This window comes from Typopeltis vanoorti, chromosome 23, assembly GCF_054136105.1.
Source record: "Typopeltis vanoorti isolate ZY-2024b chromosome 23, IOZ_Tvanoo_1.0, whole genome shotgun sequence".
NCBI lineage: Eukaryota > Metazoa > Arthropoda > Arachnida > Uropygi > Thelyphonidae > Typopeltis > Typopeltis vanoorti.
Genome location: NC_143571.1, coordinates 29,746,811 through 29,771,184, shown reverse-complemented (window position 1 = coordinate 29,771,184; position 24,374 = coordinate 29,746,811). Strand labels below are relative to the sequence as shown.

At 34.6% G+C, this 24,374-nt stretch overlaps 1 protein-coding gene across 2 annotated transcripts in view; it reads right to left on the bottom strand.

Moving 5' to 3' along the window:
* LOC150093724 (cGMP-inhibited 3',5'-cyclic phosphodiesterase 3A-like) overlaps window positions 1-24,374 on the bottom strand; it is a 289,278-nt gene that overhangs the window by 189,329 nt on the left and 75,575 nt on the right. Inside the window, exon 1 of one of the 2 annotated variants that reach the window (XM_090412781.1) lies at window positions 5,813-5,917. The exons of the other annotated variant lie outside the window; for it this stretch is intronic. Coding sequence (XP_090268907.1) covers window positions 5,813-5,887 — 75 coding nt within the window. The 5' untranslated portion in view covers window positions 5,888-5,917. Of the gene's footprint in view, window positions 1-5,812; window positions 5,918-24,374 lie in introns of those variants that run through there. 2 annotated transcript variants of the gene reach the window in all.

Here is a 24,374-nt window from a genome sequence, read left to right as displayed (position 1 = left end):
ACCAAATTTTGAACTGGATCCTCCAGAACTATTGATCAGATCTTTAACAAAATCTCCTTGTAGTATGTCTAATAATAATAATAATAATAAATATAAATACCAGCATGCAAAACTTTAGTTAGGTATTTTTCCAAAATCACAAATTGACCTACATTTTATATTACATAATAAACATTCTGTGCTCTCCCTTTAAAATCTTCAAATACACTTGATTGTATTATTCGAAATGCCAGTAGTTATTAAATTGACAGCAAGAGGAAGTATTCAAAGTATAAAGCATTAAAAGGGTTAGCGGCCTTTGGACTAGTGCCAGAAGGAAGACAGATAGCAGCACGTGGATAGACAGCTACTATCCTTCATGTGTGATTATATTTATATAATTTCGAAAGAGTAACAAGTTTTATTTTATTTTTATGGTTGTTGCAATCGGGGGGAAAATGCATAAACAAAATGCAAATATTTGAATAAATAATCTGTGTTGTGGATTTGAAATGCAATGTTGGCCTTTTATTATCTTTAACGAAGAATCAGTGTACAGTAATGGAAAATATTTTATAGTGAAAAAATTGAGCTATGATATAATTCAATTTTTTCTACTATATAGTAGAATATATATATATATATGTACACACAAAACAAAAAACTCTTAGTGAGTCATCTTTTGAACCATCATTATATTTTCCTATTCAAATACAATGAATGCAGATAGTTAAATAAGTTAGTTATAATAATTAAAAACTGTCATTCTAATTTCAACCAAGATAATTTAACAGTTAAACAAAATATTTTTAACCATTTGCCATTAACATTACTGACAGGATGGGTGAAGCACTAGTGCTTTTCATATTCCCCTTTATCTGTAATGAGAGTTGTTTGGGAATGGGAGGTTTGTGAGCAGTTAAGCTCGCCCTCTGAGAGCAGTTGTGTTAGCTATAATCAGTTGAGAGAAGAATAGCCTTCGGTCTTTTGTGTTTGTAGTAATCAGTCTCGTTGTAATTGACAACTTGTACGATTAGTGGGTTTGAATGTGAACTTGACTTCACGAAGAATTTTTCTGCAAGATTACGAAGAAAGGAGGAAATGTATGGAATGCCGGTTTCTCGGTGAATTTCTGATGAACGACGGTGCATCCAGGATCATCCTAAAGCATTTGTTTTGGATTCTCTTCAATTTCGAAATGTTTGATCTTGAAGTGTTACTCCATGCTTACGCACTAACTGGACGTCTTCCGGTAAATAAGCAATAAATAACTGGACGTGTTACCATCCGGTAAATAAGCAATAAATTTTATGAATATGATGAATATGAAATATAAACATGCGTGTTTCTATTTATAGAAAAAGATATATTTCATATTCAGGTGTTAGAATATATTCTCGTCTAATGGAAGTAAATTATATTTAAAATTTCTTTTTTTTTAAATTTTTAATGAAGTTTTTAATTTACATAAAAAAGATAAAAAATATTTTAATCATAGAAATTTTAACTAACTTACTTCTCATAATCAAAAGTAACATATTTTTGTATCTATTGATAGTGATGAAATCAATCTAGTAGTACGCATACACCACGCGTGTTTTATGGATAGAGCACTAGATGGCAGCACAATGCATTCATTTAAGAAACTTTTAGATTTCACAACCGGATACAAAATTTAAAAGATTGTCCAGATTCGTAATAGTGGGATTTCTTTACTAGAGTATAATGAATAGGTCGTGTGTCGAAAACACTTGCGTGTTAACTGCAGCGCTGTACTGGTTACTGTTGCGATTCAATAATTTATTATTGACAATACAAAAGTTGCACAAACGATATGGTGGCAAGCTGTTCGTTAAAATAAAATTCCAAATAATAAAAATGAAAATCAATATAAATATCATTAATTAAAATAAGTATTAATTATAAAGTTGACTATAATAATAGGTTGTGTTCATTATTGATAATTATCACTATTATAACATGAAAGATTTCAAAATCACTTTACTAATTAGGCACAAAAAGTTTTTTTGGAGATCTTAAGAAAACCTAATTAGACCAAGCCAAAGTAAAGATATGAAAGTTAAAAAAAAATAATAAAAAAACTATTAAATATTATGAAATTCGATCTAATAGCTAACAAATATCTCTCGACAGCTTTCAAGTAGTTCGTGTTACACTTCAGATGAATGTGACGTCATTAGGATAGACAAGATAGTAGAAGAGGGGGTATGATGCTAATGATATCATATAACTTCAGTCTCCAGTTCATGTAAAAAACTATAACTGCAATATTACGTAGCAGTGAGTTTGTAGGTTTGCGAATTTTGGGGATACACCATGTTTATTTTTATGGTTGTCATAATTAGGATGGTCTATTGATATTCGTTTATTTTATTTATTTATATTTGAAATAATAGTGCAACTTATATTTTACTTATAATTTAAAATTTAACTTATCAATTTTTTAAAAATTGTTTTCTAAAATACAAAAATACAAAAGACACCTTTAAATATTTTATATCAGATTATTACAAAAAAAATGTATTCGAGAATTGAATGTATTAATTCGATCAATTATCTAAATGTTGATTGATTGGTGGTTGTAGTTACATTTAGATTCGCTTATCGAATGAGTGGTTTTTGTAAAAAATGGGATGGCCTGCACTTGAACAGGTTTGGTATCAGGAATCTGGAATTATTATTTATTCGTATGAAACTTAATAATATGGAGAGTCAGGGGAACTACATTATGTTCGCAGAAATCAGGAGAATTTATGCGTAAGATCGACTAAATTATGCAACTATATATTAACAATAAATATAATCATTGAGAAGATTATGATATAAGGATTATTGTGTACTATTAAGTTCGGACTTAGTATGCGCATTGATATCTGCCTAAAGTGAGGTATTAGATACGAACAGAAATCTGCAAGCTATCCAACTGCATCAAGCAGAGTACAGAGATGAGTATACAAAAAAGTTTATTGACTTAGTGTGTATGCTGTGGCTGACCTAAGATTGTAGTCATTAGTAGGATCTGGCTTTCAGAGGCAGCTTTACTAACTGGTACTGAGTATAATAGGTACTACATTCTTAAGAAGGATAGACAAGGTAGAGGAGGAAGATGGTATGTGATAATGATAGTAGATGCTTTCATAGATTTAGCAGTGAGTTTTGGGGATACACCATAACGCTTTTACACTTTGCAAAATCTTTTGACAGGATACAGCATGGACGACTATTGCATAAATTGATGGACATAGGATTGGTAAGCTATTAACATGATAACAGGAGTGACAGAGGATAACTGCAGTGTTCGAACGAACATATTGCCTCTTTACAAGGCCTTACTTGGACTACTGTGCCCAGGTCTGGTCTTCTGGTTCGCGAGGTGATGCATATACAGTGGAAAAGGTGAAAGGGATAATGCAAAGATAATATCGGGATTATGGAATTAGATTATGAAGACAGATTGATAATATTGTAGACTGCAGACGCTAGTAAACTAAAGTAATTAAGTCAAAAATATGAATGGTGTCTTCTTGGACAGATGTGTGTGGAAGCATAATACGAATTGGTAACTCAAAATAGAATATTTAGAGAATTCCAACCACTTTCATCAGTGTTTTTTCTATATTGACTCCAAACACATGAGAGGTCACTATAACACAGCAATGCCGTTTGTGGGCAAGTGCTTAAGGAGAAAGAAGAAACTTATAAGTATTTGGGGTTATATTCATTGGGAACAGCAGTATGGGAAGGCTGTTCTGTGTTTCATGGGCGTTGCTGGAACACCAATGCTCATGAAAATACTTTCAAAACATAATAATACATACAGAAATAGAGAGCTATGAAAAAGAGGCTGGAGACAGTTTGTTGGATAACGTAAAAATTGGACAGATTTGCGATCTATAAATAAATGCGACTCCCCACTTATTGGAATCCTAAAGTGGCTCGAAAATTTTCCGCTTGTAGGGTTTCCGAATTACGTAACCTGGTACTAATACTAAAGGTTTTAAAAAAGAGAAGAATTCGGACTGTTATGGAAGATACACAAAACCTACGGAAAGTTTTCCTTCAGGTTGGCCGAGCAGATAGCGAGCCTGCTCTCCATTCAATAGGAAGTGGATTCGAATCCACCTTTGGCATAAATGTTTGTGCAATATCTTTGGGTTGTGGGTGCTTTTTCACCTTCAGGTGGAAGACACCAAATCTGTTTACTGAAGGCTGATTACCGTCTTTGGTCTCTGGAGCAGTGTTTTCTCTAATTATTTAACTTAGCCCTGATCGTAGCGCTGTGTTATAGTAGTTGATAACATTTCTTTGTTGGAGTTGTTATGAAAAATAAAATAATAATAATTAACAAAAGACGAACTCATACACTTTAAGGGGTTCGTAGTGTACAGATACTGATTTCTCATATTAACAAGAATCATTAGAGTCAATTACTCTTCCTCTCTATCTATGAGAGAGAGAGTTCTCCTCTTCAGTTCAGTTTCCTTATTGCAAGCTATCACTTTCTATTATAAGGTCATATTTCATCTGTGACGTCACAGTAATCCGACCGAGCTATGCCATAGCTCCAATCTGCTATTGGGTGGCGTGGGATTTTACCGAGCTTCTGGGGAAGGTCAAACTCTCAGTAACAAACTGAACGCCATCGTTTTCGTCTGCAAATTACCGACCCTTAAAGAATAATGATTGTACGTATAGTTTACAATAGCGTCAGACAGTCGCCCAAGTAAATGATGGTCCCAGTGCACTGCGAACTTTTTTTTTTTATTACTTTCTTAACTGTTATGACATCGAAGATTTCGGATAACAACGTGGATACAAACGCATTTACTTCCACTTGTTACGAAGCGGTAGGCATTAAGGATGTATTTGTAGAGGGGGGGGGGAGAAATAATCGGTATAATGAGTGTCCTAAAATGATAGAAGTACATAAATATCAATAAAGCTGAAAGGAATTCTAGAGGATGAAATCTGGGCAGATTTTGATTTGTAGTTTCAAAGGATCAAGGAGTTCCGAAAGTGTGTGTGTGGGGGGGGGGGGGGGGATCTTTGCGAAGAATTATGTGAGAAGTTGTCCCCTAACAATTGAACGAAGCCAAAATAACAAATGAGGAAACTGACACAGATGTGTCACTCTTATTTTTTTTTTCTTCATTATAACCTTTTCTGGCACTACCAGCCGTGAAAAATCGTAAACCTATATTGCATTTAATATCGTGGATGAATAACAGAAATTTGCTAACAGGAACAGTGCATTGTTGTTATCGCAAAGCAATGGAGGTTTGTAACTACTGAAATAGTATTTGAGATTTTAATATATATAAAAAGTTTATAGTTCATAACCGTATGGATTTATTACAGCACAATGCGTTATTTAAATTAATTATTATATATTTTTTTATTTAAAAAATCTTTTGTATCTAATACAAAAATCGAATTTATAAATGTTTTAATATTTTTTAATAATTTTTCTAAAAATTATATATTTATAAATACACCAGTGCATTCTCGTAAGCGTTCTTCAGGTCAACTTACGAAACTCATAGTGTTTCGTAAGTTGACCTGAAATAATGTTGGATCTAATATCCACTTTGCCAGTGTAAATTTATAAGCTTTTCTAGGAGAATATTATCAAATCGTAAACGAATTTAATATCTCAAATTGTACGTGGGTGTTATGTGAACATTTAGTGGTTAATTTATAGAGAAACCAAATCGTCTCAAACATTTGCTGCACCAACATTTCTACTCTGTTCTTCTTTAACAAAACAAGATCTGATGAAACCAATGCTTGAAATAGTACTTCAAATACTCACCTTACTGTGAATGACATATACGCAATTGCCGCATATAGAAGCGATCGCATCCTTTGTTGTTCCATATCCCAACATATATAACTTGACATTTATCCAGATATTCGACAGTGGTTAGCAAAATGGACAGGATAAGACAAACAACTCTGTAATATATTTGAGAATCGTATCTGGTGACATCTGTAGATGATATGAAAACTTTCAACCCATAAAGTATTCTTTGGAATGAATGTTTCCCCTTAGAGCCTCTGTAGCTTAGTGTGTAACTCGATACTCATGTGAAGAGGAATAAAAACTTGCTTATTGGTTTATCCGGGTTCACCGTAACAAATAAAAGTCATTTTTTTTTATCCAATGTTACATAGAGAAACAGTATTCCTTGATGATATTAACCTCAACGTAATCTATCCATCATTGGATGTACACACACACACACAAAAAAAAAACATTAGCTAATAAATTCGCAATATTTGCTAAATGAGAGCTCCATTTATCGCTGCGCCTCAATAGGCAAGCTTACAAAACCAAAAGTAACTGATTTTTACAAAAACCTATCGAACCGCTGTCTAAAAATTTCAAAATAAAAAAACGTAAAAAGTCCTCCATTTTGAAAAAAAGTAATCCAATTGAAAGAATTAAATATTAAAATAAATGTTCAAGTAAGAATGCTATTAAAATTGTAATAAGACGCAAGACGTTGCTGTAAGGGCGAAGCAAAATGCTTTTATAATCCCTGCTATCTGATAAGATAGCTGTGTAGGGATAAGTTTATGAGCTAAGTGCTCTGCCCAGGTGGGTGCGAGTTATAGATCCTCGTTAGGAATTAGGATGGCCTTAGGTCTCCTATATTTAGAGAAATCTGTTTCGTCAACGAATGTTAATCTCTTATTAGAAGCTATTAAAATTGCAATAAGAGATGAACATGTTATTTATTTCAATTAGTTCAAAAATTAAAATGGTTTATTAATATATTTATTATTAAATAATTTTTTTCTTTTATAACATATCAATTCTAATAATAATTCAGTAACAAATTAAATGTACAATATTGTTTTATCCAATAAATTAATTTATTTCATGTGTCTTGATAGATGGATTATTTTAAAAGAATTTATTACGTTCTTTACAATATGCGACGTGTTGTAGATCTTGAAGATTCAGAAGGATTATCAGGTCCGCGCTTAGATGATGGTTATCTGTAGACAAATTAATCCATCACTCCGCTCGACAAGTGATGTAGGATTGATTTATCCACGGTGATTGGGAATTTTCCAAATCACCAGTCCTTTCTGCATAATAGTTCGTGGCAGATACCCAGGATGTGTTCCGCCTATCAGTGGAAATTAAGTCCTTGTTATGGCTTTTTCTTTTATTTATTTGTGATTTCAAATGGATTGCCCTAAAAAAAAAAGAATAATATTTCATCCTACAAGGATTTTAACTTTATTAATCGCTATAGCGAAATTTTTCTCCCTACGAAGGGGAGGCTTTTGTATTATAACCCCATCGTTCACTACGGGTTTGTTAGCTATGGCCGAACTCTCTTCGATTCCACCATACAATACGCATGAGTTGTTTCCTTGGTGCTATCCAGAAAACATCCCGCTAGCCTATCTCTTAATAATATTAAGTTATTCATTCGCGATGCTCGATAGGCGTGTTTGTTTGTGAAGGAAGCCTCTCAGCTGCTGCTTTTATCCAACTAATTTGCTCGTAAAAAGGAATACAAGGCGCTGAGACATTAAACCAGACGGTGTGCCAAGCTAGCTGATCTACCAGTTGCAGCATTGAGCCCATCAAACGATGGAAACCATTATAAGGAATACGGATTTCCATCGGAACTTCACCATTCCCTGTTAGGTTATATATATTCTTCATATCCCTCCTTCTAAGGAATAAAAGAAATGCATAGAACAGTGAAGAATAGTTCTCTTGAGAGGGGAGCCAAAAAAAGTAAATTACCTAGGTGTAAATTCATCTATTTTCCCCCTTTGAAATACCTTCTCTTGCGAATCTTCTAAATCCCCAACCCATAAATCGTCTTTAAGCTAGCAGTTGCATAATTAAAATCAAGGTAAGGTGCTAAGATTTCTGGGGAAAAAAAAAAAAAAAAGTTTACCTTTTAAATTTTAAGATAATACTTTAAAACTTGAAGAGCATACAATACAATACTCTATTTGTCCAAATAAAATAAATATTATTTATTTATTTATAAGGAAAGTATACAGTCTTTATATAAGGAAGTATAATTATATGTTATTGATAATTTTAACTTAGTAATAATGAAATAATTGCAGACAACATTAAAACGGTGTGCGTTCTTGTATAGTATTATTATCATTAGGATAATGATATCGTAGTCAATTAATCTGTAGTTTATTTTTTAAATATTTGTACAGTATTATGCATATGTAATGATTTCTTCTATTGTCCCCATTAATTTTAATAGCAAAATTAGTTAGAAATTCCCGACTTATTTTTATATCAAAAATCACGTGATTCTCCAATTAATTGTAGACATTCTAAATACAACCTCTGTCCAAAACGAAACCGAACTTTTCGAAAATAGAAGAAACTAGTGGCGCCACCTGTTGTATCTTTTCTGTTATCGAAAGCGGCAACCTTCATTAGTGTTGTGTCAACTGTTTATGGAATTTGTTTCATTAGAAGCAGAGTTATAACGCCAGTATTAGAACGACTTTTATATGTATAAATGACGACGGACGAACAGACAGACTGACAAAATGAAATCAAATAATATCTAAAATATACAATATAATTACTGAAGCAATTATAATTATATCTTAATTCTCATGAAAATTGGAGAAGCCAGTCATTGTGAATTATGACACGTGATTCTCATTTAAGCAAAGAAAAAAAAATCCATTAATAAGTTATTTCTCAATTTTATGTTAATTTGGAACCATTTTTTACACACATATTAAACGATACTAAGTTTGGGAGTTGTGAATAAAATTACAAAGCGTAAAAGTGATGCACGCATTCAATTCGCCTCAACGTGGCTGATGCTGGAATAAAAACGCACGAGTCAACGCTTCCTGAGCACTAGTTTCCCCAATAAGATTTGACTCCATGACATTTTCTACTTCTTCAAAGAGTCAAAGAATAGATTTAGATTACATTAATTGCTTAAAGTGTCCTGGGAATTCTGAAGATCTCAGTCTAATAGAAAATCTCTCGGATTGAAGAAAAACACTCGGAAGAATGAATGAAAAAAAACTGGTGTTACAGTTTTTTAAATATTTTTTATTTTTAGGTACAACTCACTGCTCCTCAGTTGTATTATTCAATCTTCTACACATCAACGAAGTTCTGAAGTCCTTATTGTGGCTTGTTGCTGGAATTCAATTCATATTTGTGAACACGCAAAATATAGGTGTTCATATTAATTTGCTAAACAGTGTATATTATCATTTTTAATTTTTTTTTACTTATTTATTTCCAATCAGTTCTTAAACGTTTAAAACTGTGGACACGGATCCGACGACACAAACGTCTTTCGCTTCCGTTTTATTCCACTCTCTCAACGAAAATTAATTAATCGTTGTCATGGATACCACTCAGAATGTGGCGATGGAATGCACACAACAGGAACGAAGAGATTCCTGGCAGCGTGTCGGACAATTCGAAGCATTTAAACGCGACATACAAATGAGCAGACCAAGCTCTTAAAACTCGTCAAGTATCTTCTGACACAGTCTTCATCTTGTCCTAGCTTTAATAATCTAACTTTGGCCTTGAACATTTACTATAGCAGATTACAGTAGAAGAAGGCATTGCAACAGAATAGATTTTGTAACCAAAATCTCATGACTACCATACACACACAGTAAAGGAAGGAGACAAAAATTCCTAAATTATAATTACCCCACGCTCAACTACGTGTAATTGTCTGCGAAGCGTTGTATTCTCTCTCTTCTCTCTCTCCGATCTGTTGTCCTCGCATCAGTGCTGTGTAAAGTAATGGAGAAAATCATCAATATCAATCATCATCATCAATAGTTACTCTCTTCAAAGCCTGTAAAAACGTAGACTATTCATTCACTATTGATATGGATTCCGACCATCAAGATCCACAACAGATCATTTACATCGCCAACTCTGGACAGGTGGCCTAGAAAGATTTGGAGAAACTTGTACTATTGCACTTGGCCTTTCCAAGTCGATAAGCTTGGCATCGATCCATATATTCATTTCGATAATCGATCCGCATTCACAGTTTTGCTGACGATAGCACTTTCCTTCTTCCTGATCCTAAAACAATAATTGTGGTTCCATACATTTCACGCTTAAAGATCATCTGATTTTAGAATCACTAATTTAGACACCCGTAATGCTTCCAAACCACGATTTTATCTTCTGTTTTCTTCGCCAAAAAAAATCTCAAATCTTCCACTCTTTCCTTTGATAATTCTCAACTTAATCGTGAGGACCAGGATGAACACGACACTCCTAACCTTTCCTGACCAAACTCCATCCCTCCAACAGAATTCATCGGTTTCAAAAAAGCTTTCTCTTTTACTCAAGACGTTACTTTTCACCTGCTTATACAAACTAGCTCTGTACAAAGTTTCAAATCTTAAATTTTTCCAACCTTAAAATACTGCTCTGACATTTGGGGTGATGCACCCTCCTCCCTTCTTTAAAAATTTCAGAAGAAGACAGGTTTGTCGAATGACCACCCTTCTCTAATAGATTCTCTTCAGCCGATGGTCACTTTCCACATTATTTCTCTTCTACAGATATTTCCATGTGATGCTCACCCTCATTTTTCTTATACCTGCAATAACATGAACAACAGTTGCCCAGCATCTTTTCATGTTGACTGCCGACTAACCCAACCAACCACTCCTATTTATCTTTCATTCATTTCACGTACGTTCTCTTAATCCCTGTCCACGCTTAGCATTGCTTCGCTATAGACCTTGCGACCTCCTGAGTGTATAAGTGATTATATCAGAACAAGAAGATTCTTTCCAATTCGAAGCAATTTTTTAATTTTTTTCCTTCAATATTTTCTATGAGTTTATAAATATGTCCGCGCGGTTAGCCGAGCGGTTACGCGCTCCGCAACCATATGCCTGGGTAAGGATCTTTTTCAGACCCAAGTTAGCCGGTATTGAGCGTGGACTGCAGGGTTTTTCTCCCCATTTTATCTAGGGGTTTTCCTCCCGCAAAGCAGGCAAACCGGTTTTAAGAACACAACGCTTCGCAGACAATTACACGTAGTTGAGCGTGGGGGTAACAACCCACCTCGTAGTGAGTTATGAAACCCAAAAATGGGAGGCCAAGGCCCTACATGAGGCAGGCTGTAGTGCCGAAGAAATTTATAAATTTAAAGAATTCTGCAGTTTATTTGGTGCCTGGGGAAGGAGTGCTCTAGGTTCGATGACGTGAGGAGCTTAAAGATCTTCCTCAGCCATAGCCAAGTTAGTCGGTCTTGGGCGTGGACAGCAGGGTTTTTCTCTCCAGTTTATCTGGGTTTTTTCATCCCGCAAACAGGCAAACCGACCCCGAGAACACACACGGATTACAGTCATGAATATTGGCATTAGGGGATGCAGCAAGAGAGTGGCGAACCGGCTGTATTTAATACAGCCGGTTCGCCAGTAACTCCTCATTAGGAGGGGGACTCAACTCGTCCTAGGACGGACGAGAAGGATAGGATAGGATTAGGAATATTTGAGAAGTTGAAGGAAAATCTCCATATTGAAACCGACAATTTTTTTTCTCGTAAAGTGAGAAATGCATCCATTAGAATCCTCCCCCCCCCTCCGCCCACTTGCAATGCACAACAGCATGGATACGCTTTTGCACAAATCTAAAGAAATCCACACACACACACACACACACATACAAATAATAATAATAAAATAAACGAAAATTTCAAAGACAGCATGAATTAAATCGCGTATAATATGGTTGTTCTGGCTGAAGCAAAGACAATAAATCCCCCCCCACACACACACACACAAATTCCACGCCCTATGAGAACAGCTGCTACATTCAGATAAAAATACCTTAAAGATTCTTTGTTTTTTCGTAAACAGGATTCGAATTTTTCCAACTAAAAACTTTTGTCTTTTATCAGAGAATATTAAAGAGCCTCCATAGCCCCGAATGAGCTATACAAGCTCTGATATCCTCTATTTATAATACACGAATGCGATAATATTGTAGAACAGCAAATCTACTGATAGGTCGCGATATTTCATTGTATCTCTACAAAGAAATATATATTCGGCTAATTAGGAAAAATCTGCGTGTTACACACGCGTATTCTTCAATGATTGTTTTATGTACTTTCGTACAAGTTGTGCAATCATTTTCCATTAAACTGTCACGTGGTTGGCCCACTTCTAGTTTAGCCTTTGTTAATCGAAACGCATTCGCTTCAATTCCTTCCTGTTCCAGAACAAATCTGCTACCATTTTCAGCCACTGCGAGTTCACCTGATGGCAACATCGCTCAATGAGAGCAATCTAATCACACTTGGCACGTGGGAGGGACGGAGCGACGCCACAAGGTTTGTCCGCCGGTTCATTACTGGTGGACGTCAGGAGACTTATTAACACTACAACGGTGTTCGCAGTTGTCCTTTATTATTCATGTTAATCGAGGGCTTGGATTTCCTTAATGCTTAATGGCAAGCAATATATTTTCGGAGACCAAAGTTCTGGAAGAAAACAAATTCGTAAATTTATTAACGTTCAGATAAACGTCTCATCTTTTTCGTTTTTCGATTATTATTAACACTCCCATAATATACGCACAGAGCAGCTGCGAAAACTACTCAGTAAGACCAAAATTGTCTTGTTGTTGTTTCAATAATTAATCTCCCCCGAATCCTCTCATTATATGTCAAAAATACAACAGTTAGAATATTTCCAGACTCAAGAATATCTTTTCTAAGAGCGAATTTTCTAAAAAAAAAACTTTTCATTCAGAGTCTGTGTAGTTTAGTGGAAGTTCCATGTGCATCCATAGCGCTAGATCGCCCGAAGAAAGACCTATCGATTCTAGTCGTCGACTAGGGGAACTTTTATCCAAGTCTTTCTTCGACCAGTTCCCGCGTTAATCGATCTCTGTCACAGGCAAGCGGGTTATTTCTCCAGAAAAGTAGGATTTTTTTGTCCCGTAAACACAAGAAAATGATGCAAAGGATATAGCTTGTTCATTGTAATGGCCATCTATCACAATAGCCAGATTGTCATTCCTTTGTTGCTTCTCCTAAGACCGGGTGCATTTAATTTGTAACTTGAGTGCATTCTCTAGATGGTTTCGGTGGGATAATTTATGATGGGATAATTTATCCATCCTGCATACATAGAAATTATTTTAAAAAATAATAAATAAAACGAGCTGCATGTCTATATTTTGTTTAATACGACTATACTTTTCTCTTTAGATTGTAATGCATTGATACAGTATACTGCGCTCACTGTGTGGCGCTACGATCGACATTAACAGTATTAGAAGTCTGCACTTCAAAGGTCCAATTGTTGCTGTTAATACTCGAGAGAGTTAATTTGTATCTTGCCTTCAAGGACAGCAAACAATGTAATTATATCCATTCGCTCGCGATGTACGTGAAAACAGAAGTTGAAATTGAACACCAGAATTTGCAAGAGACATTCATTTAGTGCGAAATACGTATTCAATGTTCAAACTGTTGGGAGAAATATCGTCTTGACCGATATCGTTTTAAACAGAAATCGGACTGCAACAAAGTAACTTCTCTTAGTTTGCTGATGTCAGTGACCAAACAGAATTTCGTTGTTGCGAAATGTATAATTGCGAATAACGTGGCATTCTTTTTCAGTCGTTAGGGACGATTATTCTACTTAACTCAACATACTTCAGACAATATAATAAGTACTTGCAAAGTAATCAGAAACATCAACAACTTGCTGTTTTAAGGAAACGTCACAAACACCGCTCTGTAATTTGACGATGTTAATAGTGAGAGAAATATTCATCAACATGCCAGAGGAGAGGCCGAAGCGTGAGGTTAAAGTATCGTCGAAGGTCGCGGATTTGCCTTCCTAAGAGCAGTCGAATGATTACGCGCGCGCACCAACACACGTGCATTGCCCTAAAGAATTTGGGAGAGAGGGATAGGAAGAGGTGTTTTCAAAAACATGGATTTTTAAGCGAAAAAAAAAAAAAAACATTTTTTTTCGTATTTAAAGTTCCCGTGGATTTTATTATGAAAAAATTTCAGGATGTACTGAAGTCAAAATATGAAAAGTTTTATTTTTTTATTATTTATTTTATTTCTTTGTTTATTTATTTATTTCTTTATCCAGTTCAGGTATTCTTATTTATTTTATTTATGCATATTTTAAATTTATTTTTAATTTAAATTTTTTTATTTAAATTTTTTTTAAAAGTTTCGATTAGTTTGTAAATACATTACAATGTTCATTCATCTATTTACAGTCTTTTTTTTTTTTTTTTTATGAATATGCAATCACGAACAACAGAAATCACATTGTAATCTTATTTTATTTCGTCTATTTAATTTATTTATTTTTTAAATCGTGAACCGTACACATAAAAGGTCATAAGACCTACAACACAAGAGTGCCGTGTATGGGAAAGTGACTGAACAATTTTCATAATATAAATTCAATATAAATTATGATATTAGATTTTTTAGAGATTTAATATAAATTAAACAAATTAAATTAAATTTATTAAATCATAATCAGTAATCATCAGTGATAATATGTATAAATAAAATCAAATAATATTAATTCTTAAATATTCAAATATATATTAATTTTATTATATTATAACAATAATATGTTATACAATATTTAATTCCTAATCATGCACTTAGATTTGTCACTAATCTAATCCTGTGGCCTCCTCTTTAAGAGGGTTGCAGCTGATGAACAGTCCGCTTCCATTCCTCTCTCTCTCTTGCCCGTCCAATCTTTGATGTTGTCTTTCCATTGAAGTCGGGATCTTCCTCTCTTTCCCTCCACTATCCCCTGTACTATTCTAGGAAGCTCTCCAGAAGAATTTCTCATGAAATGTCCTGCAAACGCTATTTTTCTTCTTTGGATACTAGTCATGTAGTCTCTTTTCATTTTGAATCTTTTAAGACCCTCTTCATTGTTCACTCTTTCAGTCCAGCTGATGCGATCCATTTTTCTCAAGCAACACATTTCAAATGATTCAGTTGGTCACTCCAGGACGATTGATCGTCCAGGACTCGCATCCATACGTCCCCACGCTCCAGATCATTGTCTTGAGGATTCTTATTCTGTTTCCTAATATGTGGTATATTTGGAAAAATGCTGCTTTTGCTTTTTTTAATTCTGTTCTTAATTTCCTAATTAGATCTACACTCTTCTGTTATCCAACTCCCAAGGTATTCAAAACTTTTTACATTTTCTATTCTTCGTCCGTTCAAAGTGATTTCCATCCCATCATTTCCTTTCCTTGAAATCTTCATCACTGTTGTCTTCTGAATGTTTATTTTCATTTTATATCTCTCATTTCCAACCCTGTTCAAAATTCTTTGCAAGCCTTCCTCTGTTTCGCTCATACGTACAATGTCATCTGCACATCTTATATTATTTTCGGGTGTCCGTTTATCTTTATTTCATCCTTCAGATCTTCCAAGGCCTCCCTCATCATCCATTCACTATAGACATTTAAAAGGACATCCCACACCCTTTCTCATGGGGATCCATTCAGTATCCTCTTCTTCAAATCTGACCCTGGCTTCTTGAGGTTCGTATATTCTGAACGAAATTCTCATAATATTTTTATTTATTCCTATTTTATGCAAAATATCAAATAAAACAGAGTAATTAACGTGATCGAAAACTTTTTCATAGTCCACAAAGCATAGACAAATCTTTATCTTTACTGCACTCGATCACTCTTTCCCCCAATATCCGTATTGTTGTGATAGCTTCTCTGGTTCTCCTGAAAGCAAACTACGCTTCCTTTAATTCCCTCTCTATCATCTGTTCAAATATCACATTAAAATCCTAACGTAAAAAGTTCTTAAAAGAACTGGGCGATGGACTGAGTCCTTGACTCTTTATCCCGTCATCTGAATGAAGTAAATCTGTGTGGATGGGGTGTTATTGAGCTAAAAAGCTCTAGTCATGGCTGGGTAACGACAATAGCCGAGCCTCAGTTAAAACTTCATTAGCTACAGCATTGCCATTTGTTACCCTGGAAGTCCTAAAAAGGACCGGGATAAATCACAACCTAACGTAAAAAAAAAAAAAAAAAAAAAAAAAAAAAAAAAAAAAAATTGCACCTATCATTATTAATAATACATTATAGAAAATATTTTAAGGTGTTTCTAATAATTTTAGAGTTTTAAAATAAAATTTAAAAAATTACAAAAAAAAATTAAAAACATAATTATAAAAATTTATAATGTTTATATAATGTTTATATTTTTTGTAAACAATAAAAAAATAATAATACCAAAAACAAAAGCAAAGCGAATTCTATACTGCTCACATAGATTAGCCGGGGTGTGAAAACCAGCGTGCTACTGTAATTTTTAGCTAAAATGCAAGACATTGTATTTGGGAGAAAGCTGACAAAACTTCTGGTGGTTACTAAGCAACGAGACAATGCAAAGGAAGCCCTCCAGAATTTGGCCTCCTGATAATAAATAACACAGTACGTGCGATTCTCAATCTCCTGTTAATGGTAAATTGGAAGTATCTTGTTTTGTTTTAAGGGAGCAAACTTAATGCATTGTTAGAGGTAACGTTAGAGTTACAATTACCTTTCTGGCAATGATGCGACTTTGCCTTGTTCTGTCAGTAAGTAACTGGCATGTGCTCTGACGGTAGGAACAGGAGGGTCCCTTTGGAGATGTTTTCTCTTATTGTTTAGAGATAAAGGCACCAAAGGGAACCGTCTCGATGCATTCAATCAGCAGGTTTTGCTCTATTTTTTCTGTAAGCACTTCTTGGGTGAGGAGCGCACTCACAGGAGACCAAAGAAGTCCGTTGCAATCAGTGCAGAAAAGTACGACACACCAATGGCCTTGAGTGCCGGCATTAGGGGAAAAAGTCGGACTTACGGAATGCTATTCAAGAGAGACAGAGAGAGGGAAAATTAAAAGAAACGAAGTCCGATAGAAAACGGAAGCTGAAATATTTTTATGTTGGACTTTAATGAGGATATTTTTAGACGATGGAATATCTTGGACGCGTACAGAAGCTCTTCAATTGTAATTACCGATCTTCTTTCAGACACATCTGTTTGTGATTGATTAAATCAGATTTTTTTTTTTTTATTTCAGAAAAAAATAAAGTCGGGATGAGTTATTAAGAAAAAGAAAAACACTTTAGATCTTTGAATGAACAAAGTTGACTAGCTCGTTTTGATTTAATTGCTATTTCTTGGTACCATCTTTTAAGTCTCTGGAGCATTTCTTGACGTGAACTTGAATGAATTAAAGTATAGAAATGCCAAACATTAGAAAGTATTTCGGATCAGGAAATAACAAAAAAAAAAAATCTAAAGAAAATAATTTCTTTTATAATCAAGAAATACTACAGTATTTGCTTCATCCTGGGGGGGGGGGAAGGAGGGGTCTTGGAAACCTTTTTTAAGAACGAAATCCATTCAGAGGAACTTAACATTAAAGAGACGGTTTCTTTCGTTAAGAACGAATCAACTTAAATCAACTTCTTTTCTTTGTTTACTTCTGAAGGTCTCGAATCTTCGAGAAACTTTCAAAAGTTTCTCCAATTCCATTTATCTCCATCTTTTCTCTCCCGCTCTCTGTTTTTCGACGACTAAATATTTTTAGCTTTGCTTACTCTCCACGGATAACACTACGTATTTGTAATCGGTCGTGTCGTTGCTAGGACTCCACCAAAGGTTGCTATGGAACTTGGTGATGAAAACTAAGACCGTTTCTGTTAGCTGCCAATATGTTATCAATACTACAGAAGCGTCTTTGTGTACACAAACACGCACAAAAAGATAAACAAGCTTTTTTTTTTTCTTGAACTGAACACACAAGATAAAAAAAAAAAAAGGCGTGGATTTTTGCTCTTAAAATGAGGTAACGCTTTAGCCTGCAGTCGTCCAACAGTATCTTAAAGAACGTTCATCACGTCAGACGTGATTTATTTGTCACCCAAATAATTTCCAAACCTATGGAAATGGAATACAAGTGAAAGAGGGAAAAAATGAAAGAAAATAAGAAATAAACCTACTCGACTAAAATAAATTTACTCGACTTGCATGTTAAAGTACTGTATTTTTTTGACTATAGTTTAAGATGTAAACTATAGTTAGGTATTTTAACAATATTATATTGTTAAAATACAAATACAGTATTTCTATTTATATATCACAGACGATCTTTAGCGTAGAATAATGAACAATGAAAAAGTCACATCCAACAAATTAAAAACTACGTGCTATAATTCATGGTTTATTATTTACTTTATGAAACATCTCAATACCGAAACTTAAATGAATAATACAGGTGTGTTTCATAACAATATTCAATTATGCAGTTTACACACTGTCACGTGCATAAGATCAGGTGCACAGAATTGTCAACAATCGATTTATTTTACTTTTAAATCTTTCTCTTTCGTTAACCGTATCATGTACTGCAGACAGTACATGATATATACAGTAACAATGTAATCTAATTGTTCAAAAATTCATTCACTAACAATTGTACGAAACGTTGCAGTTTACTTACGAATCTGCTGCCATCTAGTGGCAGAATCCCGATTAAATTTATTGCTACGTAATCCAACTGGGAATTACTGAGTAACAAAAAAAACATAACAGCAAATTGAATTTTGACATCAGATAGTGAGCAAATATCGAAGTCTTTATTTATTTATTTTGTTCATTACTGACGTTACTGTCATTGTTATTTTTACACTGAAATAACATTAAAGGTTTTTAGAATTTTAGTATTTAAATGTAGATTAGAAAAATAAGGGAAAAATAAAATATAACTCAACTATAAAAAAGAATTTCGTTTATAGGATGAGTAAATAATTTTTCCATTTGTTACCATTGACGTCATCAAATAGATATCGCATTCCCTTAATTATTCTTGGTATCTGAGTCATTAAAAGAACAGAAATATGAGAATCAACTGTTTAATTTATGGTTATTATTTTTATTTATATCATCAACTTGCCCGCATCACTTATTATTCAAAGAAAAATATTTTGGGGGGTTCCATAAATATTCCGACTCATCTCACTGACTATAAAATTCACAGATAAATGCAACAGAAGACATCTAAGGATGAAATGTCCGAGATTTTATTTGAGTTTACAGCAATAACTCTTGCATTCCGTTAGTACTATCGATATTTTTGGAACAAGCTGAGGTAATTCTGTCTTGGATAATGTTAGAAAGAGTGAGTTATGTTTCCTTAACATCCCAGCTTCTAGAATAACGCATTTATCGAGTCTGTTGGGAATTTCCGTAGAATGTTGAGATGGTGCAAGAGGGGAGAGAGAGAGAGAGAGAGAGAGAGAGGTGCAAGCATTAGTGCGTTTCTTTTAACAGCCTGTAGGCTTTTGCTGCTATCTGCATCCAGGCTCCGTCAATGCGAATATCGCCCAACAGATGGCAGTAATTTACTTATTAAACTCATTAAAAAGCCGTTGCAGTAATGAAGTCATTAAAATTCAGTAAATTTCGTATAATATCTTCCGCATCTAGTTTGATAAGTGATGTTGAAGCCTCCACAAACTCCCAGCTTTTTTTTTTTTTTTTTTTTTTCGATGACGATGTCCTTGAGAAGCATCTTTAGAAGACTTATCCACTGAAGATGAGGTAGACAGTCTCATACAGAGATTTTTTTTTTTCATCTGGAACTCGTTTTTTTTTTAAATCTTTAAAAACGAACACACCAGTCCGAATATGCAATTAATGGACAAATACACTGGCCTCATAGCCCGGAGATGAAACCCAAATCCCGGAGTTTCCTGGTTTTGAGTTTCACGGCTTTATTTGTTCTTCTTCAAACATTTCGTAAACAAATGTTTTTTTTTTTTTTTTTTTTTTTTTTCCTAGTATAAATTTTTTCGAAATACATTTTCAATAATATTCATTACGTTCTATAACTAAATTTGAACTGAAATGTGTAAGATCTTTTAGGTATTACTTGTCAATCGTTACCTGTGCACGTATTATGCCCATAATTCTATACACGTCTTAGGGTAGGCGCAACTAAAAAGTCTACAAATAATAACAGTATTTAAATTTAACCCTTTCGCTGCTGAGATACGAAGCCGTAGTATTATAGAACGCATTAACCGAGATTGAGGTAATTTAAAATGTATCACGTTAGACTCATTTTATGATTAGACTCAGATTATTTTGGCGTGTGCAAATTCACTGGGTTTATCTTCTCTCCAAATTCATTCTTTTACTCTTTTTTTTATTATTATTTTAATACATATACACAAATACATAACATTTCTACACTGTATAACACTGTCAAGTTAGATAATCGCTGTACATAACTTTAACTATCCCATCCTCTAGCTAGAATCATCTAGACATCAACAATTACATATTAATAAATTATCCCCAACTAAGGTTGTGCGAGCATTAGTATCGTGTTTATAAATATAGATTTTATTGAAGCTTTAAGAATCATACGAGCCGGAGGTACCAGCATCGACAAAAAAAAAAAAAAAAAAAAAAAAAAAAAAAAAATAGCGCATTGAAATTAGATGACTAATTTCAATGGACACTCAACGTTCCCTTAAAATACCTCTTTACTGGCAAACAAATTTTGAGGAAAAGCTAATTGATTTCATCAAGACACACACAAGACTTTCTGCATTTGTAAGGCACAATCAGACGATGTTATCTGCACTGCTTGATGACTAATATATTACAAATTATCATTTCGAATGCTAATGGAATTCGGAAATAAACTACACGAGGTACAAGAATTTTCCGCTTGCTGAAGTCATTGTCATTAAAGAAAGACATTTTCCTCCTGTTGATAAACCAAAGTTTCGAAATTATACAATATCCTAATCATTGACCAGATTGCAGAGAAGTGTCCTGACAACGAAACTATAAACTTTGCAGCTATCAAAGAAAAAAAAAATTTGAATACGACGCAACCACCGAACAATGCACCATTGACTAGCCGGTGCTCAATAGGCCTGAGCCTAGGCAGGTATGCGTTGAAAGAATACCGAAACCAGCAATGGAAATCGAAGCCCACAGTCATTGACGCAATCCCGAGGTTCTGTTTATCCCTTAACGTTGGAAACTTGCCGATGCGTTCCCAACATTCCAAACCAAATCGTTTCTCATAAATTAACAGCCTTACGTACTATGAGAAGGCCAAGTGATCACTAAACGTCCCCCCCCTGCCAAATCATAAACGCTAAAATAGATAAAGGAATAAATTCATCAGTTAAAATGGTCGAAGTCTGACGGTGATGACAGAGGTCTTCCCTTTATCGTCTAAGATTGCAACTTACGGCATTTGGATACAAAGTGTCAGCCGCAATTTTTATGCTCTCTGTGGAATCATATGTCTTAAGATTTAAGCATTCTCAAGGAGGTTCGAGCTCCGAATCAAGATATCATTTGATATTTTGGTTCCTCATAATTCAGTTGAAAGACTTTCAAGCGAAGTTGATCTCTTGGAATACTGTATTAAATAAATAAAGAAAATAACAGTGGAGTTATTAAGAACAAAAGCAACGGCTGCTACGAGGTTCAGTTTATTATGTCTGTTAACTGCGTATGTTCTTCAGGCCGGTTTGCCTATTTTTGGGGAAGAAAGGCACTAGTTGGAGGGAGAAACACTTCTATCTCTGGGACACTGGCTAAATTCAATACGACTACTACTAATAATAATAAAGGGATACCAAATGAACCGAAGATGAAATTAAAATAAGGACAGTCATAGGGGAAAACCAGTGTTAAACCTGACAAAAATTATGAAAGATAGAAGTGTGAGTAAGGCCACGAAAATTAGAATTGTCAAAGCAATGGTATTTCCAGTAATTATACATGAATGTGAAAGATGGATTATTAAGAAGAAAGACAGAGAAGAGATCAAATTGACTCATTTGAATTATGGGCGTGGAGGAGACCATTAAGAATCTCATGGACTGCAAGAACGACCAATAAGGAGGTTTTAGAAAAGACAGAATGCTCCTTGGAGGCCATGATCGCTAATCAGAAGTTGAAGTACGTTGGACATATGCGATGTTTCCAATGATTCATATGCGAGCAGATGAATCATTGGAAAAGGCAATTATGTTGGGGAAGATTGAGGGAATGAGAAGGAGAGGAAGATCCCAAAAGAGTTGGATGGGTGACGTAAAGGAACTTACGAACTTGAACTTACAAATGCTGAAAGAAAAGAGAAGACGTCTAGTGGGATGGAGAGCTCTTGTTCACAAGATCACCAAGAGTCGAAAACGAGTAGATGGTAACAACACAGGCGCAGGTGAACTTGGCTCTCTGAAAGTTTTATTATGCCTAATGGCATCTGTGTGTATGTATATATACACACACACACACACACACACACACACACACACACACACACACACACACACACACACAGAGAGAGATGTATATATATCAAGGATTTTTGCTGTTGTTTAGGTGAGATTTGCTTCCAGACATTAGTTTAATGAATATAATAAGATCTTAAGGGTTCGTACTAGAAATCAAACTTCGAATTTTTGCTTCTTTAACAGTCTTTATAAGGCACATTACATAATTGATCGGAGAGGTTCATATTCATACTTCCTAATCTCCACAGTTCTGTGTAATAAATGCTTGTCCTGAAGCGTTATTGATAAATATTTCTGCACAGATTTGTAGAGGGTTGGCAATCTTAACGCATTTAATTCCTTATCAATTGGTTTATTTATTCATCATTAGAATTAAGAACAATTCGATGCATTCTCGAAGTAGTAAATTAAAATAATTCAGTTATAATTGAATCCTTCGCTTAATTAGCATATATTGTTAAAGAGGCTGATAACAGATTGCACGCACACGATCACACACACGGTTCAAATTACGATTAACAATGAAACTGTAAACGTTTTATGTCAAAACGGACCCATTTAGTGCCTGCAGCGTAATTTGGTATATTTATTATTCATGAGGATATTTTCTGAAGTGATTTTCTAAGCAGTTAAACCCTTCTACCAGTGGCCAATCAACATCCATCTACCTAATTCTGAAACCTCAACAATCAAATGAATTATTAAAATTCGTTTAGCATGGGAAAACACACAACAACAATTACACATTAAAGCGAAACTGTTGTAATGAATTTCTGGCTAGCCAGAGTAATAATAGAGAGGAGGAGTCCGGAAAACTCAAGAATACTGAAAATCCAATTAAATTTAACGTGTTATGTAGACAAATGTCCGTAGTTTCGGAAAATTAGCAATAAACGTCAAGAGAGGAAGCGTTTACTACGAAATACACGCGCTTCCACTTTCTCTCTCTTCGAGATTACCACCCTTCGAGGCTGAAAACGGATTCTTCAGTTCATCTTTCTCCTTTTAACGCTCATAATAATGATTATATAATTCAAAAGATTCGCATAATTCAAATAAAGTGAAATGCGTCTACCTACTTCAGATACTAATGAGCCGAAATATTATTGCTTGCCGTGGGAGCATCATTGGGTCTTCTCATCCCACCCGAACACGCCTTAGCTGCTAATCCTTACTTGGAAATTGTTTTGGATCAGGTATTGCGATAATGTGGCCCGATAGACCTTGGACGCTCTCAGCAAGAGAGCATCCCCGTGTCACAACGTTTGCATGGTTCTCTTGGTAGCTTAATTCTTCTCATTTGAATCTCATCAGACATTTGTGGGATCATGTGCAAAGCGATATCCATCATAAACTCCAATGTCTCGCTCAGTTGCTGGCCTCCAGAACATTATTCTGGCTAATTGGTCCAGAATACCTCAGGATACCCTCTTTGGTCTATTGGAGTCAATGACAAGGAGGTGAAAGCAGTTATCTCGGTCGTGTAGGTAAACGTTTATAACGTTTTGTCTTATGAGTGTATACGCGTGTGCATTTCCTTTTTTTTCTGCAATGGCTTTCTGGATAATGAACTAACACATATTAATGAAATAAATTAACATTTGTACTTTTATGGCAATTATACGCAGAAGATATGTCGATTATAATTTTTATACAACATGATTACGCAACAATGAAAAACAACAACTACAGGAAGAGACCATGAAATATTGAATGAAAGATCATTTCACGCGACAGTGAAACAACAATCACACGCAACAATGAATCGACTTTATACCACAAAGACAATCTTCCACCACCACTTGTTAACTTCATTTTCTCTACTCACTCGCTATTTACTGCGGTAAAGAACATAATAATTAAACAACTCATTCAGAGGGTGAACAAACTCCGAATATTATTCTCCAGTGGGTTACGTCAATACTTCTTTCCGTAAAATACTTTACTATCGTTTTACAAAGAAAATTAAGTTGCAAGAAATAGAGTGTTCCGTCAATCTT